This window comes from Patagioenas fasciata, chromosome 1 (genome assembly GCF_037038585.1).
Source record: "Patagioenas fasciata isolate bPatFas1 chromosome 1, bPatFas1.hap1, whole genome shotgun sequence".
NCBI classification, from domain to species: Eukaryota; Metazoa; Chordata; class Aves; order Columbiformes; family Columbidae; genus Patagioenas; species Patagioenas fasciata.
In genome coordinates, this window is record NC_092520.1 from 57,112,671 (window position 1) to 57,134,793 (window position 22,123).

General features: G+C 43.9%; 1 protein-coding gene across 2 annotated transcripts in view; it reads left to right on the forward strand.

Annotated features, from left to right (window-relative positions):
- The first annotated feature begins 1,387 nt into the window (after window positions 1–1,387).
- CLYBL (citramalyl-CoA lyase) overlaps window positions 1,388–22,123 on the forward strand; it is a 179,669-nt gene continuing 158,933 nt past the window's right edge. For both annotated transcript variants that reach the window (XM_065847709.2, XM_071807024.1), the window contains exon 1: window positions 1,388–1,473. In XM_065847709.2, coding sequence (XP_065703781.2) covers window positions 1,406–1,473 — 68 coding nt within the window. In that variant the 5' untranslated portion in view covers window positions 1,388–1,405. The remainder of the gene's footprint in view (window positions 1,474–22,123) is intronic.

Here is a 22,123-nt window from a genome sequence, read left to right on the forward strand (position 1 = left end):
ACTGATGGAAAACAGCATCAGCAGAATCCCTGCTCTGTTTTCAGTAGCCTTTCCTTCTCAATTTTGTTTCCTTCCTGTCCCCTCCCCTGCTACTTCATATAGAATAGAATCATGGAATCATTTTAGTGAGAAGAGAACCTCAAGATCGAGTCCAGCCATATGTTACCTTTGGTCTCGGTTCTTTATCCCCTGCCAAGAAACGAACCATTTCCACTTGTGGCAGTTATTTCCACACTGAGATGTGCAGAGCACAAGCCACTCAGCCAGAACTGACCTCTGAAGTTGAAGGGTCCTGAGCCAAAAGCCTTTGCTGCAGCAGTGGCCCAGGCCAGCACCAAGGTTCAGTCAGCACTTCTTGAAGTACTTGCTGACTCTAACAGCCTCACCACAAACACAGCCCAGCTGTGTAAGTTTTGCTATGCCCATGTGTATACCAAGGTGTGCACCAGCACCCCATAGCAATGGTTTTTCAGTATCTCAAGCATGGGTGTCAAGAGGATAGGACCAGACTCCTTTCAGTGGTGCCCAACAACAGGATGAGGCACAATGGGCACAGACTGAAGCACAGGAGGTTCCATCTAAACACAAGGAGAAACTTCATTACTTTGGGGGTGCCAGAGCATGGGAACAGGCTGCTCAGAGAGGTTGTGGAGTCTCCTTCTCTGGAGACATTCAAAACCCACCTGGACACATTCCTGCGAGATCTGCTCTGGCTGAACCTGCTTTAGCAGGTGGGTTGGACTAGATCATCACCAGAAGTCACCTCCAACCCAGACCATTCTGTGATTCTGTGAGCTGCCTGTGTTAAGTTCCACTATCACCATACCTCTACCACTACAGCTACAGCTGGCTAAGGAGCGGAAGAGATGACACCGGGCATTGTGATTTTGGCGGAGGAGCTGCTGACGCCCTTACACACGCCACCCCTGACCGGTTTCGGGCTGGCTGAGGCAGGTGTAAGCCCAACTCCCCTTCAGGCTCGCTGGCTCGGAGGGGCCTAGCCGGTTGGCTGGGAAGCTGCGCCCTCACCGCGGGCAGCGGCCTGCCTTGGAGCAGCACGGAGGCGAAGGGAACTGCCACCCAGAGCCACTGAGCCGTCCTCCGCTCCGGGGTGCACAGGCCCAGTGCTGACTCCTGGCGCGGCCGGGCCCCAGCACCCGAGCCGCTGACCGCACCCACCCAACGGCCAGTAAAGGCCGCGGGTCACTCCCCGCCCCGTGAGCACTCAACGTTCCGCCCCCGCCCCGCGGCGCCCGGCTGGCTCGGGCACGTGGGGGGCGTGGCGCAGGGCACGCCTCCTCTCCCCTCCTGACCAATCAGCGCCGCGGAGAGGAGAGGAGCGGCGGCGGGGAACGCCACCGTCCCAGCCAATGGGCCGCAGGGGGGCGGGGCCTAGACGGCGGTGATGGCGGCTGCGGCGGCGGCAGCGTGGGTCTGCTGGCGGGCCGGGCTGCGCCGGGGGAGGTGGAGACTGTGAGTGACGCGGGGACTGCGAGTGACGCGAGTGTGGTGGGCGGGACCGACGGACCCCCGGCGCCGCCCCTCCCTGCTGGAAGCCGCGCTCCGGGGGGGTCTCCCCTGCCCCACCGAGCGGGTGGTGTCGGTCCGCAGGCCGGACTGGGGCTGCCACAGGTGGTGGGGGGCTCGGGCTGCTTGCGGGAGAGGCTGTGGGGGCCGGGCCGGGCCGGGCTGGGCCGGGGCGCCTCCGCCGTGCGCCAGCGGGGGGCAAACTGCGGGTCCGCCGATTCCTTGGGTGATGCCGCCGGGCGGCAGCTCGGGGAGCCTCTCACGGGCGAGCCCCGGCCTTTCCTTCCCGCCTGCCCCCGCCCTGTGCCCCGCTGTGGGGGCGCTGGTTGCTCGGGCACAAGGAACGTGAGCGCAGAAACTAGTTTCTTGCAGTTACCGCAAAATTACCGTTGCCCGGTTGTCCACTTTGGTGCTGCTGCTGCTGCGCGGGGAGTGACCGGGGTCTTCCCCATTCCTGCACTGAGCCTCCGACCTACAGGGCCGCTGTGCCCCATCTCCTGCAGGGGAAAAGTGTTAGAGTCTTGCATCTGGGCAGGAACAACCCCAGGTTCCAGTATAAATTGGGGAATGACCTATTAGAGAGCAGTGTAGGGGAGAGGGACCTGGGAGTCCTGGTGGACAGCAGGATGACCATGAGCCAGCACTGTGCCCTTGTGGCCAGGAAGGCCAATGGCATCCTGGGGTGTATTAGAAGGGGGGTGGTTAGTAGGTCGAGAGAGGTTCTCCTTCCCCTCTACTCTGCCCTGGTGAGACCACACCTGGAATATTGTGTCCAGTTCTGGGCCCCTCAGTTCAAGAAGGACAGGAAACTGCTGGAGAGAGTCCAGCCCAGAGCCACGAAGATGATTAAGGGAGTGGAACATCTCCCTTATGAGGAAAGGCTGAGGGAGCTGGGTCTCTTTAGCTTGGAGAAGAGGAGACTGAGGGGTGACCTCATTAATGTTTATAAATATGGAGGTTTGACTTAAATATGAGAAGAATCGTCTTCGCGGTGAGGGTAACAGAGCACTGGAACAGGCTGCCCAGGGGGGTTGTGGAGTCTCCTTCTCTGGAGACATTCAAAACCCACCTGGACACATTCCTGTGTAACCTCATCTAGGTGTTCCTGCTCTGCCTGGGGAATTGGACTGGATGATCTTTCGAGGTCCCTTCCAATCCCTGACATTCTGTGATTTTCTGAAAACCAGCAGGGGCTGGGTCCGCACTGTGGGCTTGCCACTTTTTAAGAGAATACTGTGTTGCCTCCTCCATGGATAATCCACCCTGGATGGAGCTGAGCACAGGTCGTGATGTGGGCCGAAGTGGGTCTGTTGGCAGCCCTGTCAGCACCTGGGGAGGCCCGTGTGAGTCTGGAGGGGTGCCTTGTCCCCCTGCTCCTGCCACGAAGGTTGCTGGACAAGAGATTGTTATGTAGACAATGTATGTTCACTTGCAAAGAGACCATGATAACCAGGTGCTTTGCCACAGGTGGCCAAATAGCTGTCAGGGGGCATGGACATGAGGAAGAAATTTTCTACAGAGGGTGGTGAAACTTGCACAAGTGGTAGATGCCCCATCCCTGGAGACATTGCACGCCAGGTTGGACGGGCATCTGAGCAATCTGATCTAGTTGAAGATGTCCCTGCTCATTGCAGGGGGTTGGACTAGATGACCTTTGAAGGTCCCTTCCAACCCAAACTATTCTATGTTACCTGCAGGCAGGGAATGACTTCTGCCTGTGTGATTGTTTGTTCTGCGCTGATTTAAGGGAGGTTTTCAACATCACTTCTAGAGGGAGAGCAGATTTTTTTAGAACTTATATTAGGCAGGAAATCAAGTGTTAATTCATTTTAATATTTAAAGCTTTAAATTCTTGCAATCTCTGCTGAGACCACAATACTGTAAATATTTTATAGTTGACTGACTAAAGAGCATTCAGTCTATAATAACTGTAATATAGATGTTACTGCGAACACGCAATATTGATGCTGGTGTTCTTGGGGAACCTCAGGGACAGCTGGACTGCTTTGTGCTGTGCTAGAGGCAGTGTGAAGAACTCAGAAAATCCACGTTAATCTTTCTTGCCCACAGTAACATTGTCCTGCAGAGCACCCAGGGTCATTTTTCCAGCCTACCTCCTTCAGCTTTTAGAGCCTGTTTCTGGAGAAGATCCATGCATGGATGTGCCTTTTTTTTTTTTTTCCCTCCTAACCCATATTGGTGCAGAATCATAAATACTGTGCTTTTCTATTTCTGGTCATGAGAAATTTTGAATATTTATAATGTAGGGAGAAGTCTACCCAATGTGAGGGCAATCAGATGATAATGTTTGTATGTTCAGGGCTGGGAGAGGAGGCTGACCACTTGCCTGTGGTGAGGCTGGTCTCTTCTAGCTGTGGTCAGAAGGAGATTCCTTGGCCGGTGGTGCCACAGGATGAGATGTGGCTGCTGAGCACCACAGCCGCCTCGCTTGACTCCTAGGGGACATGATGGCCTCCCTGCGGTGGGGACTGCCTGCCCCTTGTCATCAGTATTGCTGTGCAACCCGAGAGGCCACCACGCAGGTGGAGACCACAGAATTTGGGGCATCCAAGCAGTCAGAGGCCAGAGCAGGATGAGGCACAGGGAGTCATTGCTCAACTTTGAGCTGGGCAGCCGTGTAGCCATGTGCAGCAGGGAGAGAAAATCCAGGGATGACTTCAGACATCAGCAATTGATGCACGTGTTGGTTGGACTTAATTAGCAGCTCCCTGGTCTTTAGCAGGAGTTGGCAGGTGCCTCTGGGTCCAGACCCTGGTGCTTGTGTCCCACAGCACTCATTGCCACGCTGTCAGGCTGGTACCCAGATTATAGCAGGTATCTCTGATGCCGTGCGCCTGATTTCAAGCTGGCGCCATGCTCTCCTCATGTGGGTGTTGCTGCCCCTGAAAAGCCACTGTGTAGTGCTCCTGTGAGAATGCGGACAGAGTATCTGTGTCATTAGCAGACAGGTTAAGCCTATGGTACCCAAAAGTGGTTTTGCTTACTTGCAATGTTCCAGAGCCTTTTCAGCTTTTCCTGTCTGCAGAAGAATTTTGTCTTGTTGGAAAAAGATCAAAAAACCTCCTTCCAGCTGTTTTTTTTTCATAACAAATGTAGGTGTTCTTCCTGTCATTGTTGTCAAGAACTTCAAATGTGCTTTTAAAGACAATGTTGGAGTAAAGCATTGACTATGAAAACTTCCTCACTAACAGATCTTTGTGAAGGGTTCTCTCTTTGCTTGGTGATTATGCTGTGAAAGAAGAACATCGCACATGTAAGCCTGATCATCTGTCTGCCCTTGGCTAGCCAAGTGCACATCTGCTTTGCCTGTGTTTGAAAAGGTTTTATTACATGTATTTATTTAAATGTCATATTCCAGGCAGATCTATGCCCACATGCCCATACTGAATCAATCTAAAGTGGTATCGTTAAGCTCACATTTTGGTGGAGCGCTGCAGACTATGGAATATAATGTGTGGGTATGTAGAGCGTGTTGTTCCAAAGGTGCCAACACCAGCACACTTGCTTCGCTAGGAGGAAAGGAGCCTGAGAAGAGTAATTAACCAACCCTCTGTCAGATGTTGTTCAGGGACTGTGCCTACGTCATCTAAAACTTCTAGAATTGGGAATTTCTTCTGTCATCTCCAATTGCCATCTTCTCTCCTCTGCTCTGTCTTGTGTTTCACACTCCAACTTTGCAGCTACTTGGCAAATTAATGATGATGTTGTTTTTCTTGGATTGGACACTGGAGGGTGCTAATGCAATGAGAGCTGAAATTGTTCTAGCAAATTAAAAGGTTCCCCTTTGTTAGTTGTGAAATACTTTTATTCTTTGTTGCAACGTTTAAATGGAAAGACATGAATATTGGTCCTTACCAGTAGCTGATGCTGCTTGGCATGTGTAGAGCTATAACCAAGAATATCAATAGTGTGTTAAGTCTGTCAGGGATTTACTTCCTGAAGCTTTATCCAAGAAAATCACTCATTTTATGTTCTACACATTTTAAAGTCTGTCTTTCGAGATTATGGCCTCAGGGTGAAATTTATTTGAAAGTGTGACTTTCTGGTGATAAAACCACTTTATCTGGCAGAACTGTTGAGCTGTATCTGCAGAATCTGCTTTTTTACAAGGTCACTTTTGTTCACCTAAAATAATATTACTGGTGAGGTGAGAACCTGATAGTGGCTCTTGTGAGAGAGGAGACACCTTGTACACCGCTAATCGAGTCCCCAGTGTTGTGATCCTCTGGGGACGGACCTGATGGAGCTTCAGCTTTCCTTGTAGCCACCATCACTGGGCCACATGTCTGGGGGATGTGGGATGGGGCCTTTCATCAGCCATTGCCGCTAGGTCAGACGAAGCACGTTACAAAGCTGAGCCTTAGTTCTCGTATTTCAAATGCACTCAGGCGTTTTTGCCAGGTTAAAGCTGTGTTGGGGGGTCTTACACCAAAGGAGGTGTCACCTGTCCACGCTGCTCCAGCTTTCTGCTGAACCGCGTCTCCGCTCGCCTCTGCCCTTGGCAGAAAGACACGGGGCCAACGTCAGCTCTGTGTTGTGCATTCTGGCAACTCCATACTCGGCATTAAGGACTGCAAAACTACTGCCTGAGCTAGTTCTCATCCTGGCAGCAGCAGAGGTATGATGCTGGCTAATTAATGCTAATGAGAAGCAGGCCGCAAAGCTGAGTGTGTCCAGCTAATCACTGCTGGCACTCCAACCAGTCTGCTTAAAGCTAACACAGTTCTGGACAGTCCTACCTGGTCCTGTACCTGCCTTTTTGGACCTGTTAGCTGAATGAAAGCCAGTATTCATAAAATGTGTGAGCGAAACAGAATTGAGTACAAATACACTTTTCTTAGAAATCTTTCTCATTGGGTATGAGCGTTTTCTGTCTCATTCACATTTACAAGGTAATTAGGCTATCCCTCCCTGGAAAACGTTTTCAACTTGCTGTATTATATTGGTCAGGTTTTGTTCTCTCTCAGGTGTTGCAGTTTGCTTACATATGGCTGGTTTAATTTTTCTTTCTTTTAAAAATACACATAATTTTTCTTCAAATTTCTCCTTGAACTGGAGATGTGTATGAGTCCATGGATATGGAAACCAGAATCCTCTGCCATCGTCTTCTGGTACCAGTTGAGATCAACTGTTCGCCTTGCAAACAGATGCGCAACCAGTTTCACACCAAAGTTGCTTGGCTGTTTATCAGAAGCAGCAGAAATGTACCCAGCTGAAAGTTTACACTTCTTTTGCAAAATGAGTTTTAGTAGCTTACTAGAATAGGGTTATAAGGAGATGTGAGCAGAAGAACTTTTTAAAATCATTGTAATAAGTAGTTGTACTGAAGACAATGTGCTTAAGAGGAGATGACGTTGTGTAAGCATACAAAAAAAGATTTGGTTGACAGTGTATTTGTCTTGTTTACCAGCTTTTAGGACAAGACTGCTTCTTCCATTGCATCTTCATGCTTACGAGCAGGGAGCCATGGTACGCCCCCAGGCATCATGTCAAGAACTGACACGCTAGTTGTGGTGCCAAAAGGATTTTCAGTTGTGCATTTTATGTAGGCAGTGTCCTAATTTATCCCAGGGGACATTTCTCTGGGAGAGAGGGTTAATGGACCTGCTACTAAACCTTCTTGATCGTCTTGAGTTTCACTGCAGCCAACTGCAGGATGCTGTCTGGAGGCCCAATGCCACCCCTGCTCTGTGGCCCTGCATGGGTAAGGAGGATGCTTGTTCCCTTGGGGGATGCTCAAGGCCTTCCAGTGTTGAGCCTTCACAGGCTTGTGCAGTATTTCTTGGCTACTCATAAAGGCTGGGTGAGTGGGTTTTCTGGGGTTTTAATGCCTTTTGGGGAGATGGGGCTGCTGGACTTGAAGGCTCTCATGAGTCATTCTACCAAGCTCCTTGATGCTAACAGCTTTGTAGGGTCATGAAGCCCAGTGTGGTATTTGCTCCTGTCCTCTGCACATCAGGTAGGCTCCTGGTGATGGTCTCTCCCAGACCCCTTTCTCATGCTTCTCTGAGCCTTCTCGTTTGGAAAGCTGAAATACTCAGTTCACCCTTACTTTGTCGGCCAGCCTGTGCATGGAGGTGGTTCTCCAGCCACTGCCCTTTTCATGCTTCTCTCTCCCGCCCCACAAGGCCACATGGAGCACAGCAGGTCTGCAGAACTTTGGCTGCAAGTGAGTCTGGAGGTCAGCTGCCTGGTTACTGAGCCCCTGGGTCTTGAATTAGTCCCCTTTGTAATTCTTCCCCTTATTTTCTCATCACTGCTATATTTACCTCTCAGATATCCCTGTGCCCTTTAAATCTCCTGGCATCACTGGTGTAAATAGGATTTGCGTGTCCCTGTGAAATGGGCATCACTGGGGCTCCCTGCCTGGTCTTCTCCTGCCCTTTATGGGCCAGGGTTGACCAGTCATCATGGGCTGAGCAGCCAAACCCGCTTTCTTCTCTGCTGTTTTAATTAAAAATGATTGGCATCAGCGGCTCTACAGTGATGAAAGGGAAATGATGAAACACTGAAGAATTCAGGGCATAAAGTCGATCTCTAAATTTTAATGTACTCATTGCACTTAAACAGTTGATACATTTTATTATTGAGCTTTCAGGTGACCTAATTTCCCTTAGTACTGTACATTTAGCTTTATACATCTGCACCTAATTTGTAAAAAAGGACTTAATGAGAAACTTCAAACAGTTTAAATGTCAATTACAAAGAAAGCGAGGTTTTAAAGTTCTAGTAATCTGTCCATATTGGTCATCGAAACATGATCCCAGGTGGATGTTAATTCAAGACAGATGGCATTCCAAAGGCACAATTACAAAGAGCTTATATATTTTCAACACTAACAAGCTGTCACGCTATGTTGTAGCTACACTTCCAATACTGTATAACCACAATTGCCACTTTATCTGCTGCGGGCTCGGTAATAAAAGGGTTTGATTCCCCACTCTTTATACTGTCAGTGGGATTTTGGGGGGAGATAAACTGGAGAGTGGGGTTGGTCAGTGTGAATATCTTTCATTCCCTCATTCTGTCGGGTAGGGGGGTTGTGTTTTATGAGTTGGTTTTTTGTTTGGTTGGTTTGGTTTGTTGTTGTGTTTGGTTTTTGGGGAGCTGGTGGTTTTTATTTTTTAAGTTGTTGAAATGCATTTCAAAGAAAGTAGGGGAAATATTGAATATGGGCATAACAAGGCTAGCTCATTGCAGACATATTTCTATTTCCTGGCAACGTTATCAGCTGCTAGGCAATAACTATAATAATTTCTTTAAACCTGCAACATCCTGTATGTTTGTATATTTTCAGTTTAAAAGCTTTCTGAAAGCCGTTGGAATAACATGTGTTACTTGGAAGACCGAAGCCCAAGGGACTGATATTGTCCTTACTTGTGGTGGTCTAAGTGGGCACTGGCTTGGCTGCAGCTTGGCAGGATCCCTACACTCTCTGCAAAAATTTTGAATTATTTTTTGAATTATTTCTTTTAGGTGTCTGAAAGTCCTCTTAGGCCCAGAGGCAGAGGTGAAGGGGCTGGAGAAAGCAGGGTCAAGGTAAGACTTCCATTAGACTGTGATCAACATGTGGTTTAGGTGATCTAGTTGAAGATGTCCATGCTCATTGCAGGGGGTTGGACTAGATGACCTTTGAAGGTCCCTTCCATCCAAACCATTCAATGATTCTATGTGGTAGATGGCAAGGTTTGTTGTAGAAGGACTGTTCTTGGTATCTAGTTAGTAGTTGAGTTAGGCAGTGATCAGCATAACTGAATGATGAAAGAAAATTGGGCATAATTTCCACTCATTTTTGTTTGTTTCTTGAGACCAGGTCACCAAAAAGGAAGACTTGCACGGCTATGACTAGACGGTGTTTTTGTAGGCTTTAAAACTTGTTCACTGCCAGGAACAATATTAATAATGCTCCCCACAAAAGTTTTTAAGGTTCTCTGGGCACATATCCTCCAAAGAGGTACCGAGAATGAAGAGCCTGTATTTCTGCTAATTTATCTACCTTTCACTGGAAAGTGGAGAAGAAAGCAGAAAGACTAAGATGCTTTGTCCTTTGAAGGTGGGAATTAAATGGTGAGGTCATGTTCTTTAATTTTTCTTTTTCATTACTGTGTGTTGTAAACATGTTTTTTGAAAGCATCTTACCTGGCTTCCTTTTTGGAGGAGATGCAAGTGCTATTTGAAATATGCAGCTCACCAACAAGTGAATTGGACTCCTGAGCCATGCTTGAAACAAAATGCCAATTTCACCTACAGTTTTACTAGGTTTCCTGGTTTATGCAGTGGCATTTGTATGGCCTGTAGTAATTGTTTTTAGCAGAAAAAAAAAATACAAACAAAAATTAAAAACACAACCCAAAGCTCATTAGCACTGTATTTGGCATGCCATGAATCGTTAAATCTTTATATAAATGCAGAAGTAATTTGTAACAAACAAAATCCTTTATTTTTTTTAGAAACACTTCCTTTTGAATTTTTGTTTGGACTACTGAGGTACAGTATGTTTTCCAAATGTCAGATGTTATTACCGGAATAGGGGAGGGACCAATTAGTGTTTTAATTAAATATCATGTATAATTCTTTGAGTGTCAGATATACTTAGTGGTGATAAGTGAATAAAATTAGGTGGAAAACAAAACACAATAACGAAATGCTTAGGTAGGGTTTTTTAACCTGTTTGGTTTTGGTTTTTTTTAACCTAAATCTGATGCTAGTGTGTGGTGCTCTCAAGTGGTTTCTCCTTGGATTTTCCCAGTGCTTATCGGGGTAACATACTGCAGTCTTTTTATTTAGATCAGGCTTTGCTTTGAGAGTTAACTAATTGTTCAAGCCCAAGTGGGAAACTTTCTTGCACCTGGAAAATTAGGAGAGCAAAAGCAAGAGACATGTCCCCATCCTTTCCCTGGTGGTTCTTCACCTGTGAATTTGAACTGCAAGCGGTAATAAAAGTTTTGTAGACCTCATTTTATGTGAGATCATTAAGCGACAGGAGAATTCGGGACTAGCTGCCCTTCATAATTCAGGACACTGAAAGGTGCCATTTATAAGCTCAGAGTGCCTGCAGGAAGGCAAAACAGGCTTGTAAAACCCGCGCTCCAAACGCAGGAGGGGAACCGGCTTGTGCTGCTGGCTGCAGCCATGGAGCAGCAGCATTGCAAAGGTGGTGGGGATTGGGCTTGAAAAAAATGGAGAAACACCTGCCTCTGAAAGTTGATGTAACAGCCTGGGTTTTCACACTCCTTGTGTCGATATCTCTTTTGCCCAAAAGACCCCTCAAAACGTCCCAGGCAATGATCCCAGTAAAAACCTTATCAGCTGTAGTTCTTGTATTATTATCTCTGCTGCCATAGCCCACTGTTTTGCTGAGCTGCTAATTTGACTATAAAATCAGCTTCTCTTGACTTCTTAATAATATTTTGCAAGCGGCGACCTTTGCCTATGATGTGGGCCAGGCATTTTTTAGGGGGAGCTCTCATCTCCTTATTGCTTGAGAAGGAAGGGAGTAGCAGCATGCATGACACTTCAAATGAAGAAAGATCTTCAACAAAGTGGGTGATAACGCCAGCATGCCTGGTCTTCATAAAACTTACTAGTATGGCTCTAAACAGGCAATACAGTCTACTAAATACAGAATATGCTGCAGCTTTATGGCCCTAGAAAACCTGAAAGGCACTAGAGCTGCAGCCCAAGGAAATGTTGAGGCCAGTGTTTATTCTCAGAGCAGGTACTGCTTTCCCTATGCGCTTCTCTCTTATTTCCCATCAGTACAAGAAAGACATTGAGGTGCTGGAGAGAGTGCAGAGAATGGCAACAAAGCTGGTGAGGGGTCTGGAGCACAAGTCTGATGAGGAGCAGCTGAGGGAACTGGGGCTGTTTAGCCTGGAGAAAAGGAGGCTGAGGGGAGACCTTATCACTGTCTGCAACTACCTGAAAGGAGGTTGTAGCACGAGGGTGTTGGTCTCTTCTCCCACGTAGCAAATGATGGGACAAGAGGAAACGGACTCAAGTTGCACCAGGGGTGGTTCAGATTGGATATTAGGAAAAAATTCTTCACAGAGAGGGTTGTCAGGCATTGGAACAGGCTGCCCAGGGAAGTGGTGGAGTCACCATCCCTGTAGTGTTTAAAAGACAGGTAGATGAGGTTCTCAGGGACATGGTTTAGTGCTATAGTTAGGTTAATGGTGGACTCAATGATCTTGAGGGACTCTTCCAGCCAAAGTGATTCTATTATTCTATTCCTTACATGAGAGTTGAAGCAATCATTTTTAAGTTTCTGACCAAAATACAGCAATTGCTGCCCTGAAATGAAGCATCTGTACCTGTAATCTTGAATGGCCAAAGCTGAACTCTTCTGGTCCAGCCAGCATAAGCCAGCATTCACGGCTTCATTAACATGCCGTGTCTGAAGTTATTTGGGTACCAGATTGCACCATCTGAGCCTAAATTCCAGTGAAGACAAGAGCTGACTGCATGTCAAGTCTCTTTGCAGTGTCTTTGCTTTATTGATCTGTATCAATTCAGTACCTGTGTGTTTACACATGTCGTTTTCAGCAGCAGCTGGCTATGTGGCACGGTATCCAAACTGTTGTCCTTCCCTACGTTGAGAGAAGCAGCTGCACTTCAGAAGTGTATTGGTATTATTGCATTTTCTGACACTGCTTTTGTTGCCTCAATTGACGTGCTCGGGGCCCCAAACACTGCACTGAGTTTAGTGTGACCCCAGGGCCTTTGCAGAGCAGGACTCAAACCTTTATATCCACTATTAAAAGACAGTTATGTGACTGTTTATGTTAGAGCCAGCTGCTTTGTTGCCTATGGACATGCTGGTACTAGACAATTTTTTTTTAATGGTCAAAATGTGATAAACATATCTGAGTACCTTGCTCTTTCTAGATGGTCTGGCTGCCTTCAGCAACCACTCGGCTTTCTATGGTAGGACGCGAGTTGGGGTTTCCCAGCTCTCTGTAGGGATGTGTCCAAGGCAGCATTCCTGCTGCTCCTGTATTTTCTTTGTGAAGGACATACAATTTCTAGATGGCATGTCATCAGTGTATTTTTAATGACATTTTTTGTGGTATTTTTCATTTAAGTTCTCTAATTTGTAGGGCATTTATAGATTTTTGTGGGCTCGTTCATTTAGGCTTTATATACAAATGCATGCTTTGCAGGCTTGTTGGGATAAACGTTCACTTATTTTTTGTCAAATCTGTAGCAGTACTAAAACACTGAAGGTGATTTGGGTTGAGCCAGTACCAAATAGTTTAACATACTGGAAGTATAGTCTATTTGCTTACTAACTGTTTCTTTGAGAAGTTGATAGATGTGAAAACGGTTTCACAGTTAGTTCAACAGGAAAGGAAAACACAAAACAAAACAAAAACCAACAAGCTATTGAGGAAATCTTCCTACCGCTACATGCTGCAATATGTCAGAAACACCATTATGTTATAGTTGCATCATTATCTAAAGGAAAAATTGAGTGTGGGTTTGAAGTCGACAAGTGATGAAAGTAGCCCTGAGGTTGTCAATTAGAAAGCCAAGGCCTGGAATTGATAAGTTAATGGCCAGTTCCCTTCTCACCCCCTCACTTTGCTGCCTGCTCCTGCCTCACTTTAATGCTCCAAACATAAAGAAAAGTCTCCCGTCGGTTTGTGTCCCAAAATTTGTCTCGCTAACACGATTCACTTCAATTCTTGGCTGGTTGCAATATTCTTAGCACGGACAGATAGTTAATCAGGGAGAAATGAGATGTGGCAGGTAAGAAGTTCAGTCGCAGAATGATGCCCCCTTTTCGTCTTTTTTGTCTGTTTTTTAAAGTTATTATTATTTGTTTTGTTTAAATGTTGAACTGTTGTTTCAGACCGTCCTCCTGCAGTACACACGTCAAATTGAGCAGTAGTGCATAATTTAACTTCTACCGTGTGTTTGTTTGCAGGTTTTAAACCCTGAAATTTAATGGCAGACAGTTGGAACCCATGTGTTCCTGTTAAAGGCAGAGGGCAACACGTGTGGTTTGTCCTGAAGGAAGATACTGGTTGCCAAAGTTTATGATATAATGTAATATAATACATCGTGTTTCTGTTTTGCTTGGGCAGGAGTGAACTAACGTGTTGCCATTTCTCCTAGGGAATACAAGGGTTTAGATAAATAGGTAAATTTTGGAAAATACTATTTAAAAACCAGGATTTATTCACATTTTAATCATTCTTTGTGTTCTGTGTTGTGACAACAACAGTAAGCATATGAAATGAGCTTTAAAGTAGGATCAGAAGTAGAGTATAATTCAAACAGGCACTGTGCAAAGCAAAACATGCAATTCATCTTCAGTTTTTGAAAACTTCATGTACAGTGTGAGCTTTTAGGGCTTGTAAAAGGTTGCACCCCCTCTGCAACGTGAGGTTTTCTGCTCACAGCACAGCTGCTTCAGTGACAATGGAAATTCAATATTTTTTCACATAGCCCTGTCTCAACCTAGAGCAGATGAGTAATAATTATGAGAAGGCAGTTTAATTTGTAAGAACATATCGTTTTTTGACCTTTCTGGTGGTTTCACTGTAACCAGCAAACATCTGTTGAATAGTTAAAAAAAAAATATATATATATATACACACACACACACACACATATATATATGTATATATAAAGCAGTTGCTACTTAACTGCCAAAATCATATGAAATGGGGAGCTCTGAGCATAGACTGCTGCTCTGGAGCCTCTCTCCCCTCCAGCCAGATTTCAAAACATGAAATAAATCTTATTCTAGCTTAATTCACAGGAAAAGAGACGTGACATTGTATTAAATGATTCAGAATTGGATGGTGCTTCCTCCTCTGATGTGCTGGCTTTGTCTGAGACCCCTGTGGCAGAGCTTTTGCAGTGCTTCACTGGAGGTTCGGTGCAGAAGAGATAGCACATGACTTTCCAAAAGCCCACCTTCCTTCTGTACCATATTTTGACTTACTTCTGGAGACAGATGTCTCGTAGTGCCCATAAATAATGAAAATATATGATGACATTGAAAATGTACAATGACTTTTTTAATGAGAGGTTTTGTTTTCTTACGCGTTGTGACTCTGGTGTTTGTGGTGCTACAGGAAGGAGCTCCTGTGGTGGCCTGTTTCAAGAGAGGTTGTCTCAAGATAAATTAAGAACACTCTATCTAGTTTAACCTGATCTATTCAGGTATCATACCTACCAGAAAGCATAATTCCAGGGTTTTCTCCTAAGTTGCAGTTTTACCTTTTCAGGAATCCTCTGTGGGTATTTTCTGAATGAGGTTCCGAAAGTTGATGGTGTTGGGTCAGCAAAACCCATCTTCCAGGGGGATAGTCATCTCTTTATGAACTTTTCTTCCCTTAACCTCTTTCATACACTTTTATATAGCTGTCAGCCCAGCAGGGTTGTCGTGCAGATACAATTATATGCTGTGTGGAGGCCAGTCAACCAAATTTTGGTGGAGCTCTGCAAAAGGCAGACCGATGCCAAAAATCTCCATCTCTTTCAGTGGGTTGCTGCAGGATGTTGGTCTCGGCTCTTGTGGGTTTTTTTTCCCTTCCCCTTTTCTTTTTTTTTGCTGTTGGTTAACTGTGTTTTACTCTTTCAGTCTCTTGCCACGTGTTTCTTTACTTTTGTCATGCCTGAAGCACAGCAGCCTCTTTCAGCTTAGATGAAAATTTGACTCGGGTGCTGCCTGAACACCAGTTTACATGAGTTACTTTGTCGTACTTGCACTTGGTACAGCATGTGAAGCACAGGGGTGCTAAACAGTGCTTATCTTTGGGTGAAGGCTATGACACTCTACAAAAGAGGTTACAGGTAGAATGGATCATTTCCTCGCCCTCCCCCCCAGCTTTCCCTACATAAGGAGGACGAGTTTTATTTTAGGAGGAAAAGTTTCTTACTTCCCAGCAAGGCTGAGTCCACATAAACCCTTCAACTCTTTAGAAGTTTGATTGCATTGAATCACTTCTGTCTGAAAGTACTAAATCCTACTGCCAGAGATTTTGATGCTGTAGAGCTTTATAGGGCTAAAAATCAAAGGCTTTTCTCTCTACCCATATCCTCTGCCTCTTCTGACAAATATAGCCGGAGCAGTGCTCCTTCCTCCCCACGTGAACATTCTCAAGCCCAGAGCTCCTGCCCAGCTTCACCTTCATCTATACTCAGAGGAATGCTGAAATGGCATTTCCTAAGTTTTTTCCATTCTGATATGGAATCTTAAAATATGGAGAAGCTTGTCTAGATTCAATAATTTGAAACATTTGGAACAGATAAAACCCCCTGTCCTCTACAGTAGAAGAAAAACAAAACAAACAAACCAACCAAAACAAAACCACCACAACCACAGTCCTTTCCCAGAGGCACATTAAGACCAAGAAAGGTGTCTTGGCACTTCCAGATTTTTGCATTCCCAAAATAAAATTGAAGTCCACTGTTGAATTTATGCAGGCAAGAAAGATTTCCTTTGAGTACATTTGAAACGATGCGGAGTTCAGTTAAGTCAACTTTGTCTTTAAGGCCAGTGTCATGATCCAAGACACATGCTATTAGCAGGTTGTTGTCCTGCAAGAACTCAGCACGGATGTTCCTGAACAATACAAACCAGCAAATGAATATGCAAAGGGCTCAATTTTTTTGGCAGCAAGAGTATTTTTAACAGCTTCTTTGACCATTTTTGCCTGAAAAAAATGATCTACTAACCTTAAAACACAACAAATGGGAGAATCTAAAAAAGAAAAATGAAGACATGATGGTTTAGATTTGTTTTCTATAGTGTGTGACAATATAAAATCGCCCATTCATTATGCAATGCTAATGGCAAAATTAAATGGTTTCAAACCAAACGTAAACTTCTGGGGCGAAACCAGCAGTAGTTTGGGCCTTTCCCATACTGCAAAGATGTTTGGAGGCTTTGACTTCAGAGACGAAGATACTCACCCGCGCCCTGATTAATCTGTTGCCATCAGGGTCTACCGTGTGGAGAGGGACGGCTGCGGGATGTCTCTGCTCCACAACCATGAAGGGAGTTAGTTTAGAAGAGAAAGGCACTGAAGATTTTTAATATGTCAGACATTTCCAGTTTTGTTTTCAGACCACTTTCAGCCTGTTCTACAACCGATACAAATATTTATTTTCTGGTATTTTTTTATTAAGAAATATTTGACATGTAGGTCTTGCTGCTTTCTGCCACTTGTAATGGTAATGTTGGCACCTTGCTTCATTTAAAAAAAAATCATTCTGGAACTAAATGACAGGCAAAGAACTGAACCCTGAGTCAAGTGAGATTGCTAAAGACTAAGTCTGATCAAGAAATAAATAACAAAAACAGTTTTCAAAATTTATGCTAAGTGTATTTCTTCTTAAAAATAAATATATTAAAATGATGTCAAGGCCTAAGCTTACTGTAATCCAAATCGTAAAAATATATATATGTGTGTAAGAAACAAAATAGAAATGATGCGTTCATGCTTCCAGGTGGTGGGTCAGACCATTGAACTGATGAAAATCACTGCCTGAACTCTGGAAGCTTGAGGTGTTTGAAGTGCAGAGCTGGCTTTTGAGATCAGTCTTTTCTGCAAGTACCAAGAGAATATTTTCTTCAATATATTCAATTAGCTCAATTAAATGACTAATTCATTCAAACTTGACCAATTGGGAGTTGATGTAAGCAGAAAAGCCTGTTCTTCTATACCAATCTGTGAATAAAAGCTAATTATGAGAGAATTAGATTTGCTAATACTACAATATTGAAGGATTTTATGACCAAATACTAGATTGGTGCTAATTCTGCCTAATACAGAGTTATTTTAATAGGTCGATTTTTAAATCAAATCACAATTTTCTTTAGTAGTCTAACCTCTTTAAGACACTGCTATGCAACTGATAAACCGTGTCGCTGCATTTTAAGTTGCATTTCAGTTTCCATCCAAAGAAACATAAATCATAAGTAAGCACAAAGGGATCAGCTAGTAAAGAAGAATTGTGCCATACATGGTTTTCTAACAAAAACAGTGAATTAATCTGAAAAAATGTATAATGAGGTATAGAAAAGCTTAAATATATATCAGTGGAGCTAATCTGTCCTTCTGGCTAGCAATAAGAAGTGCCAAATTTAGTGTAAAAGCTATATTTAGTTACAAAGCAACATACTTTAGTGGTTACAAACTGAGAATTAACCTTTCTCCAAGAAAATAACTAAAATGTTTAAGTGGGAAAACAAGATTCAAATTAATTATTTAACTCAAGGTTTCCCACTTAGTAGTTTAACTCATCATTTTAAAATAAGTGGCTTAAAATATTTCATCCTGCTGAAAGTCACCAATCACCGAGGTACCTACAAGATAAACATAAATGCAAATTTAACATAAGGATCCAGAAGTTCAGCCAAGAATGTGATGTCAAGAAAATGGGAGGATAAAATTTTCAGTCCTGTCCATAAACGTTTAGTATATAGGACACACCACCATGAAATTTAACTACTACTTCTGCTCATAGGATCACAAGAAAGATGTTGCTTCAGGCACCAGCAGGATGAGATATGGAGGACAGGATGGAGTGTGTCTCGGTCATCACTCCTTCACAATGAAGACACTATGTCCTGCTGCGGTTGGCCCTTGGTCCTCAGACTTCGAGACAGACACCATTGTGGTTCCTTTCCATCTGCTGCTCATGTCAGAAGCTGTTCCTGTCAATTCTAATTCATAACCTTTCATCAAATTGCTTTGAAAAAACACCGCTTTCTCTTGCTGGCTATTTAAAAGATCAACTTGGCAACGGGTAGGCTGTGGGTTTTTAATATCCATTCCCCCACAAGCAGAGCCTGTGAGTGGTGCTGAGTTTCCAAAAGGTGATCCTTCTCCAGCAGCTTACTTGACAGGATGGTTGTCCGGCTCTTCCTCACCTCCCAGCCGGGATGAATGACCAGAGACAACAGAGACCTGTGCTTGATGCAGTGCTGCCAGACCAAAGCAAATCTCAGGGTGCTCCAGCGCTGGGCTGTTTGTGTTCCCACTGCTGTGGGCTTGGCTCAGCCTTGCTGCGTAGGAGGTTGTAGCATGGAGGGTGTTGGTCTCTTCTCCCACGTAACAAGTGATAGGATGAGAGGAAATGGTCCTACGGTGCACTAGGGGAGGTTCAGATTGGATATGAGGAACAATTTCTTCACGGAAAGGGTTGTCAGGCATTGGAACAGGCTGCCCAGGGGAATGGTGGAGTCACCATCCCTGGAGGCATTTGAAAGACACAGAGATGAGGCTCTCAGGGCCATGGTTTAGTGCTAGATTTAGGTTATGGTTGGACTTGATGATCTTAAGGGTCTCTTCCAACCAAAATTATTCTATGATTCTGTAACCTCTCATGAACATGGGTTCCTAATCTTCAGCAGGTCCATAAACCAGCTGCGTAACTCACAAGTATCCCTCTAGTAAGTAGAAAAGGAATTTATGGCTGGAAATTTTGCTGGGGCTTATTTCCCCAGCTTCCCCTTCTCCTTGCGGTTATTTCCTAAGGTAACCCTGTATGTTTTATCTGTATGTCCTGAGCCTTCTGCTAATCACTTCTGTCCTTGACAAGCCCAGAAGAGGATTTTCTCAACCAGCCGCCCAGCCCCCTGCTCGCTGCTAGAGCCACGGGGACATAGCAATGACGGGTGCGTCACACATGAAAAACCTACATGGTGGCGTCCACCTCCCCAAAACTATTAACACAAACAGGCTGCGGGTGCACCCCGGCCTCCGTTCCTCTCCGCATGATCTGCCGTCTCCCTCATCGGGCTCCAGGGCCTGTGGCCCTGCCTGGGCCTTCGCCGCCAGAGCGACGGGGCTTTGTGTGTTCATGGAACAATAGCAGCCACTGTAAAGGATGCTGAGGTAAAGGCTACATGTTACCTGCCCTGCGTGTCTGCCTGGGGCCCAGATTTTTAAATGCGCTATTTCTTTGTCGTCCTTTTCAAGTAAAAAATCCGGGTTTTGCCATCTCCCCCTCATGTGCATCCACTGTGAAAGATTAGCGCACTATATCGTTTTTTCCAGACTGATTTTCAGGACAACTTGTACCTTGGTTTTTTTTCTGCCATGTTTCTAAAACTGGCAGAAGAATAACTTTTTTTTTAAGCTTGCATAAACTGCAAGGAGTATTTTAAAATAAAGATTTTTTTTTTTTTTTAATCTTTAAGCGTGTTTAATGCTTGTATAAGGTGCCAGATTTTAATTACAGTTGGCATTTATAAGTGTGGTGCTGGCAATGGCAACCATATTGCTGAAAAAAGGCATAAATTTTGACACTGGCAATATGGGAACCCAGCATACAAGACTGTAAACCTCATCACTTTCTGTTTTAATATACTAGTTTAAGGGAAGAACTTGGTTAATATTTAACTAGAACATTTAGGGTTCGATATAAAGTTGTTCTAATTTCAAACTATTTACTAATTTAGGTACTATCAAAGATCGGCTTAGGTAATAACTTTCTATTAAACAGCCTTTAAATAAGCGTGCTTAAAGTAGGGAAAATAAGATGCTTCATTACAAGAAATGAGGTTGGCATCTACCAGGTTTTCCATTAAGTTCCAGGTCACAGACAAATAAAGGAAGTATGTTAGGAAAAAAAACCTTTTTAAAAATAATTAGGGAGATGTCTGTTTTGTTCACCAGATGGAAAATCAGTAGTTGTGGGTGGTCTGTGCTGGATGGGGCATCTCACAATTGGCAGAACTATGCCTTTAACTTTTAAAGTCCTGGGACAAAATGTGAAAGTAATTGACTGTTCAGAATGCTCTCTCTCTGGATACGTAGCATGCTTTTAAAACCAAGATTTGGTGAGTTTCTGACTTTTTTTTTCCTAAGAATGCTCAAGCTGTTGTGTCTAGTATTAGGCCAATTGGGTGTATTTTTGGTAGCTGTTTAGTGGGGCTGTTGTCTTTTGTGCTTACGCCTGTGTGTGCCTGGACTTGTGTGCACACAACTCAAATGCCACAGCTTTACAATTCTCCGTTAGCATGTTGTGCACATGGTTTTCATAATATTGTCAGTGTTTGCCGTGTTCAGAGTATATGTAAATTATTGGTTAACATAATTTGTTTCCTTCCTCTAGTTCATTCAATTTTAATGAATTTAAATCTACCCACTTGACAACATACTGAAGAAAACAAAGTTGCAACCTGAATTTCACAAACAAGAAGAAAATTCCTGGTTTAAAGTAATTTAGGCATTTGCAAACCTGTTCAAAATCTGTAGTATTTTTTTTTAATCCAAATAAATCAGTCTAAATGTGCGTGTGTGAAAAATACGTGTTCACATATGCATATTAAACACAGTCATTTATGAATGTGTTAGAATCTTCTTGTTGCAGTTTGCAACTTTGCTCACCATTTCAGAACTGATACTTTCTAGTTGGCAGATTAATTTAAGAAAACAGTATTTCAAATGTGAAAGATGGGTTAGAAATCTTTGTATTCATGTTAAGAATAACAGATTTTATGCGATATGAATGTGTGCTGTTCAGCGGTGACCTCTCAAAGAGTGAGGCAGAACCCCTTTATGGCACAGGAGGCAATTGCTTTATATTTACCTTACTTTACAGACAATTTTTTTGCAGTTACCTATACAAATGGTCACAGAGAATTCTATGTGTGTGTTTTATCTATATTGTAGCTCATGTTAAACCAATCCCCACACTTACTATGTAGAAGCATTCTTGAAGATAAGTGAAGCACTCAACTTAGTGCCTTCTTTGTAAAATCTCTTTTGCTATGCATGACATGTACTCCGTATTTTTTTCCTTGCAGTAAATTATAAAGCTTTTTTCTTTCCATGAATCTCCTTCTAAGAAAACACATACAGCCTAATAACACTCGCCTTGAGAACCGTGCATTGCCTCCACTACAAAGCCGTGTTTTCATTGAAGAGAAAATTATAATATGGTTTAATGTTCTGGTCAACCCTGAAACACTGTCCCTAAGGAATGCTATTCTGGAGGATGTCTTTTTGAAAAGAGTTGAATGTAGCTAAGAAAACATACCCGTAGCCACACACTTTTCTGATAAACCAAGACAGATTTTTTTTAATACAATATGTGCTCTCTGAAAAGAATTACGTGTTTTCAAAGGTGTTTATTTAGAGCTGCATCTTCCTCCACCTTTCACTGTTTAAGGAAAATTTGCTTGGATTTACTTATTTTGCTTTCTTCTCTCCCCCCACCCCCTGCCAATTATATTTGTAGACTTTAAATCTATACAAGGACATCAACTCATAATAATAATTAAAATGCTTTTAGTGTGCTTTGAAGCCCAGACTTCAAATGAGTAAAAAAGCCCAAACTGGAACACAAATGGTTCTTCCCAGGCAACAAACACACTTGGCTGTTGATATGCTGTAATTTTCTGCTTTACTTAGTAAAAACAGCAATTACTTATTTGTTCCATAACCCCCCCCCCCAGCACAGATGCTCCTCAGTCTGTCCATATTCTGAGTGCTGAGCAGGCTGCGTGCACGCGCGTTTTAATGCCACATGAGTCGAGTTTTCCCCTTGCCCGCTGTCCCATTAACAGCATTTATTAATATTTGCCACTGCTACTGGTTTAGCA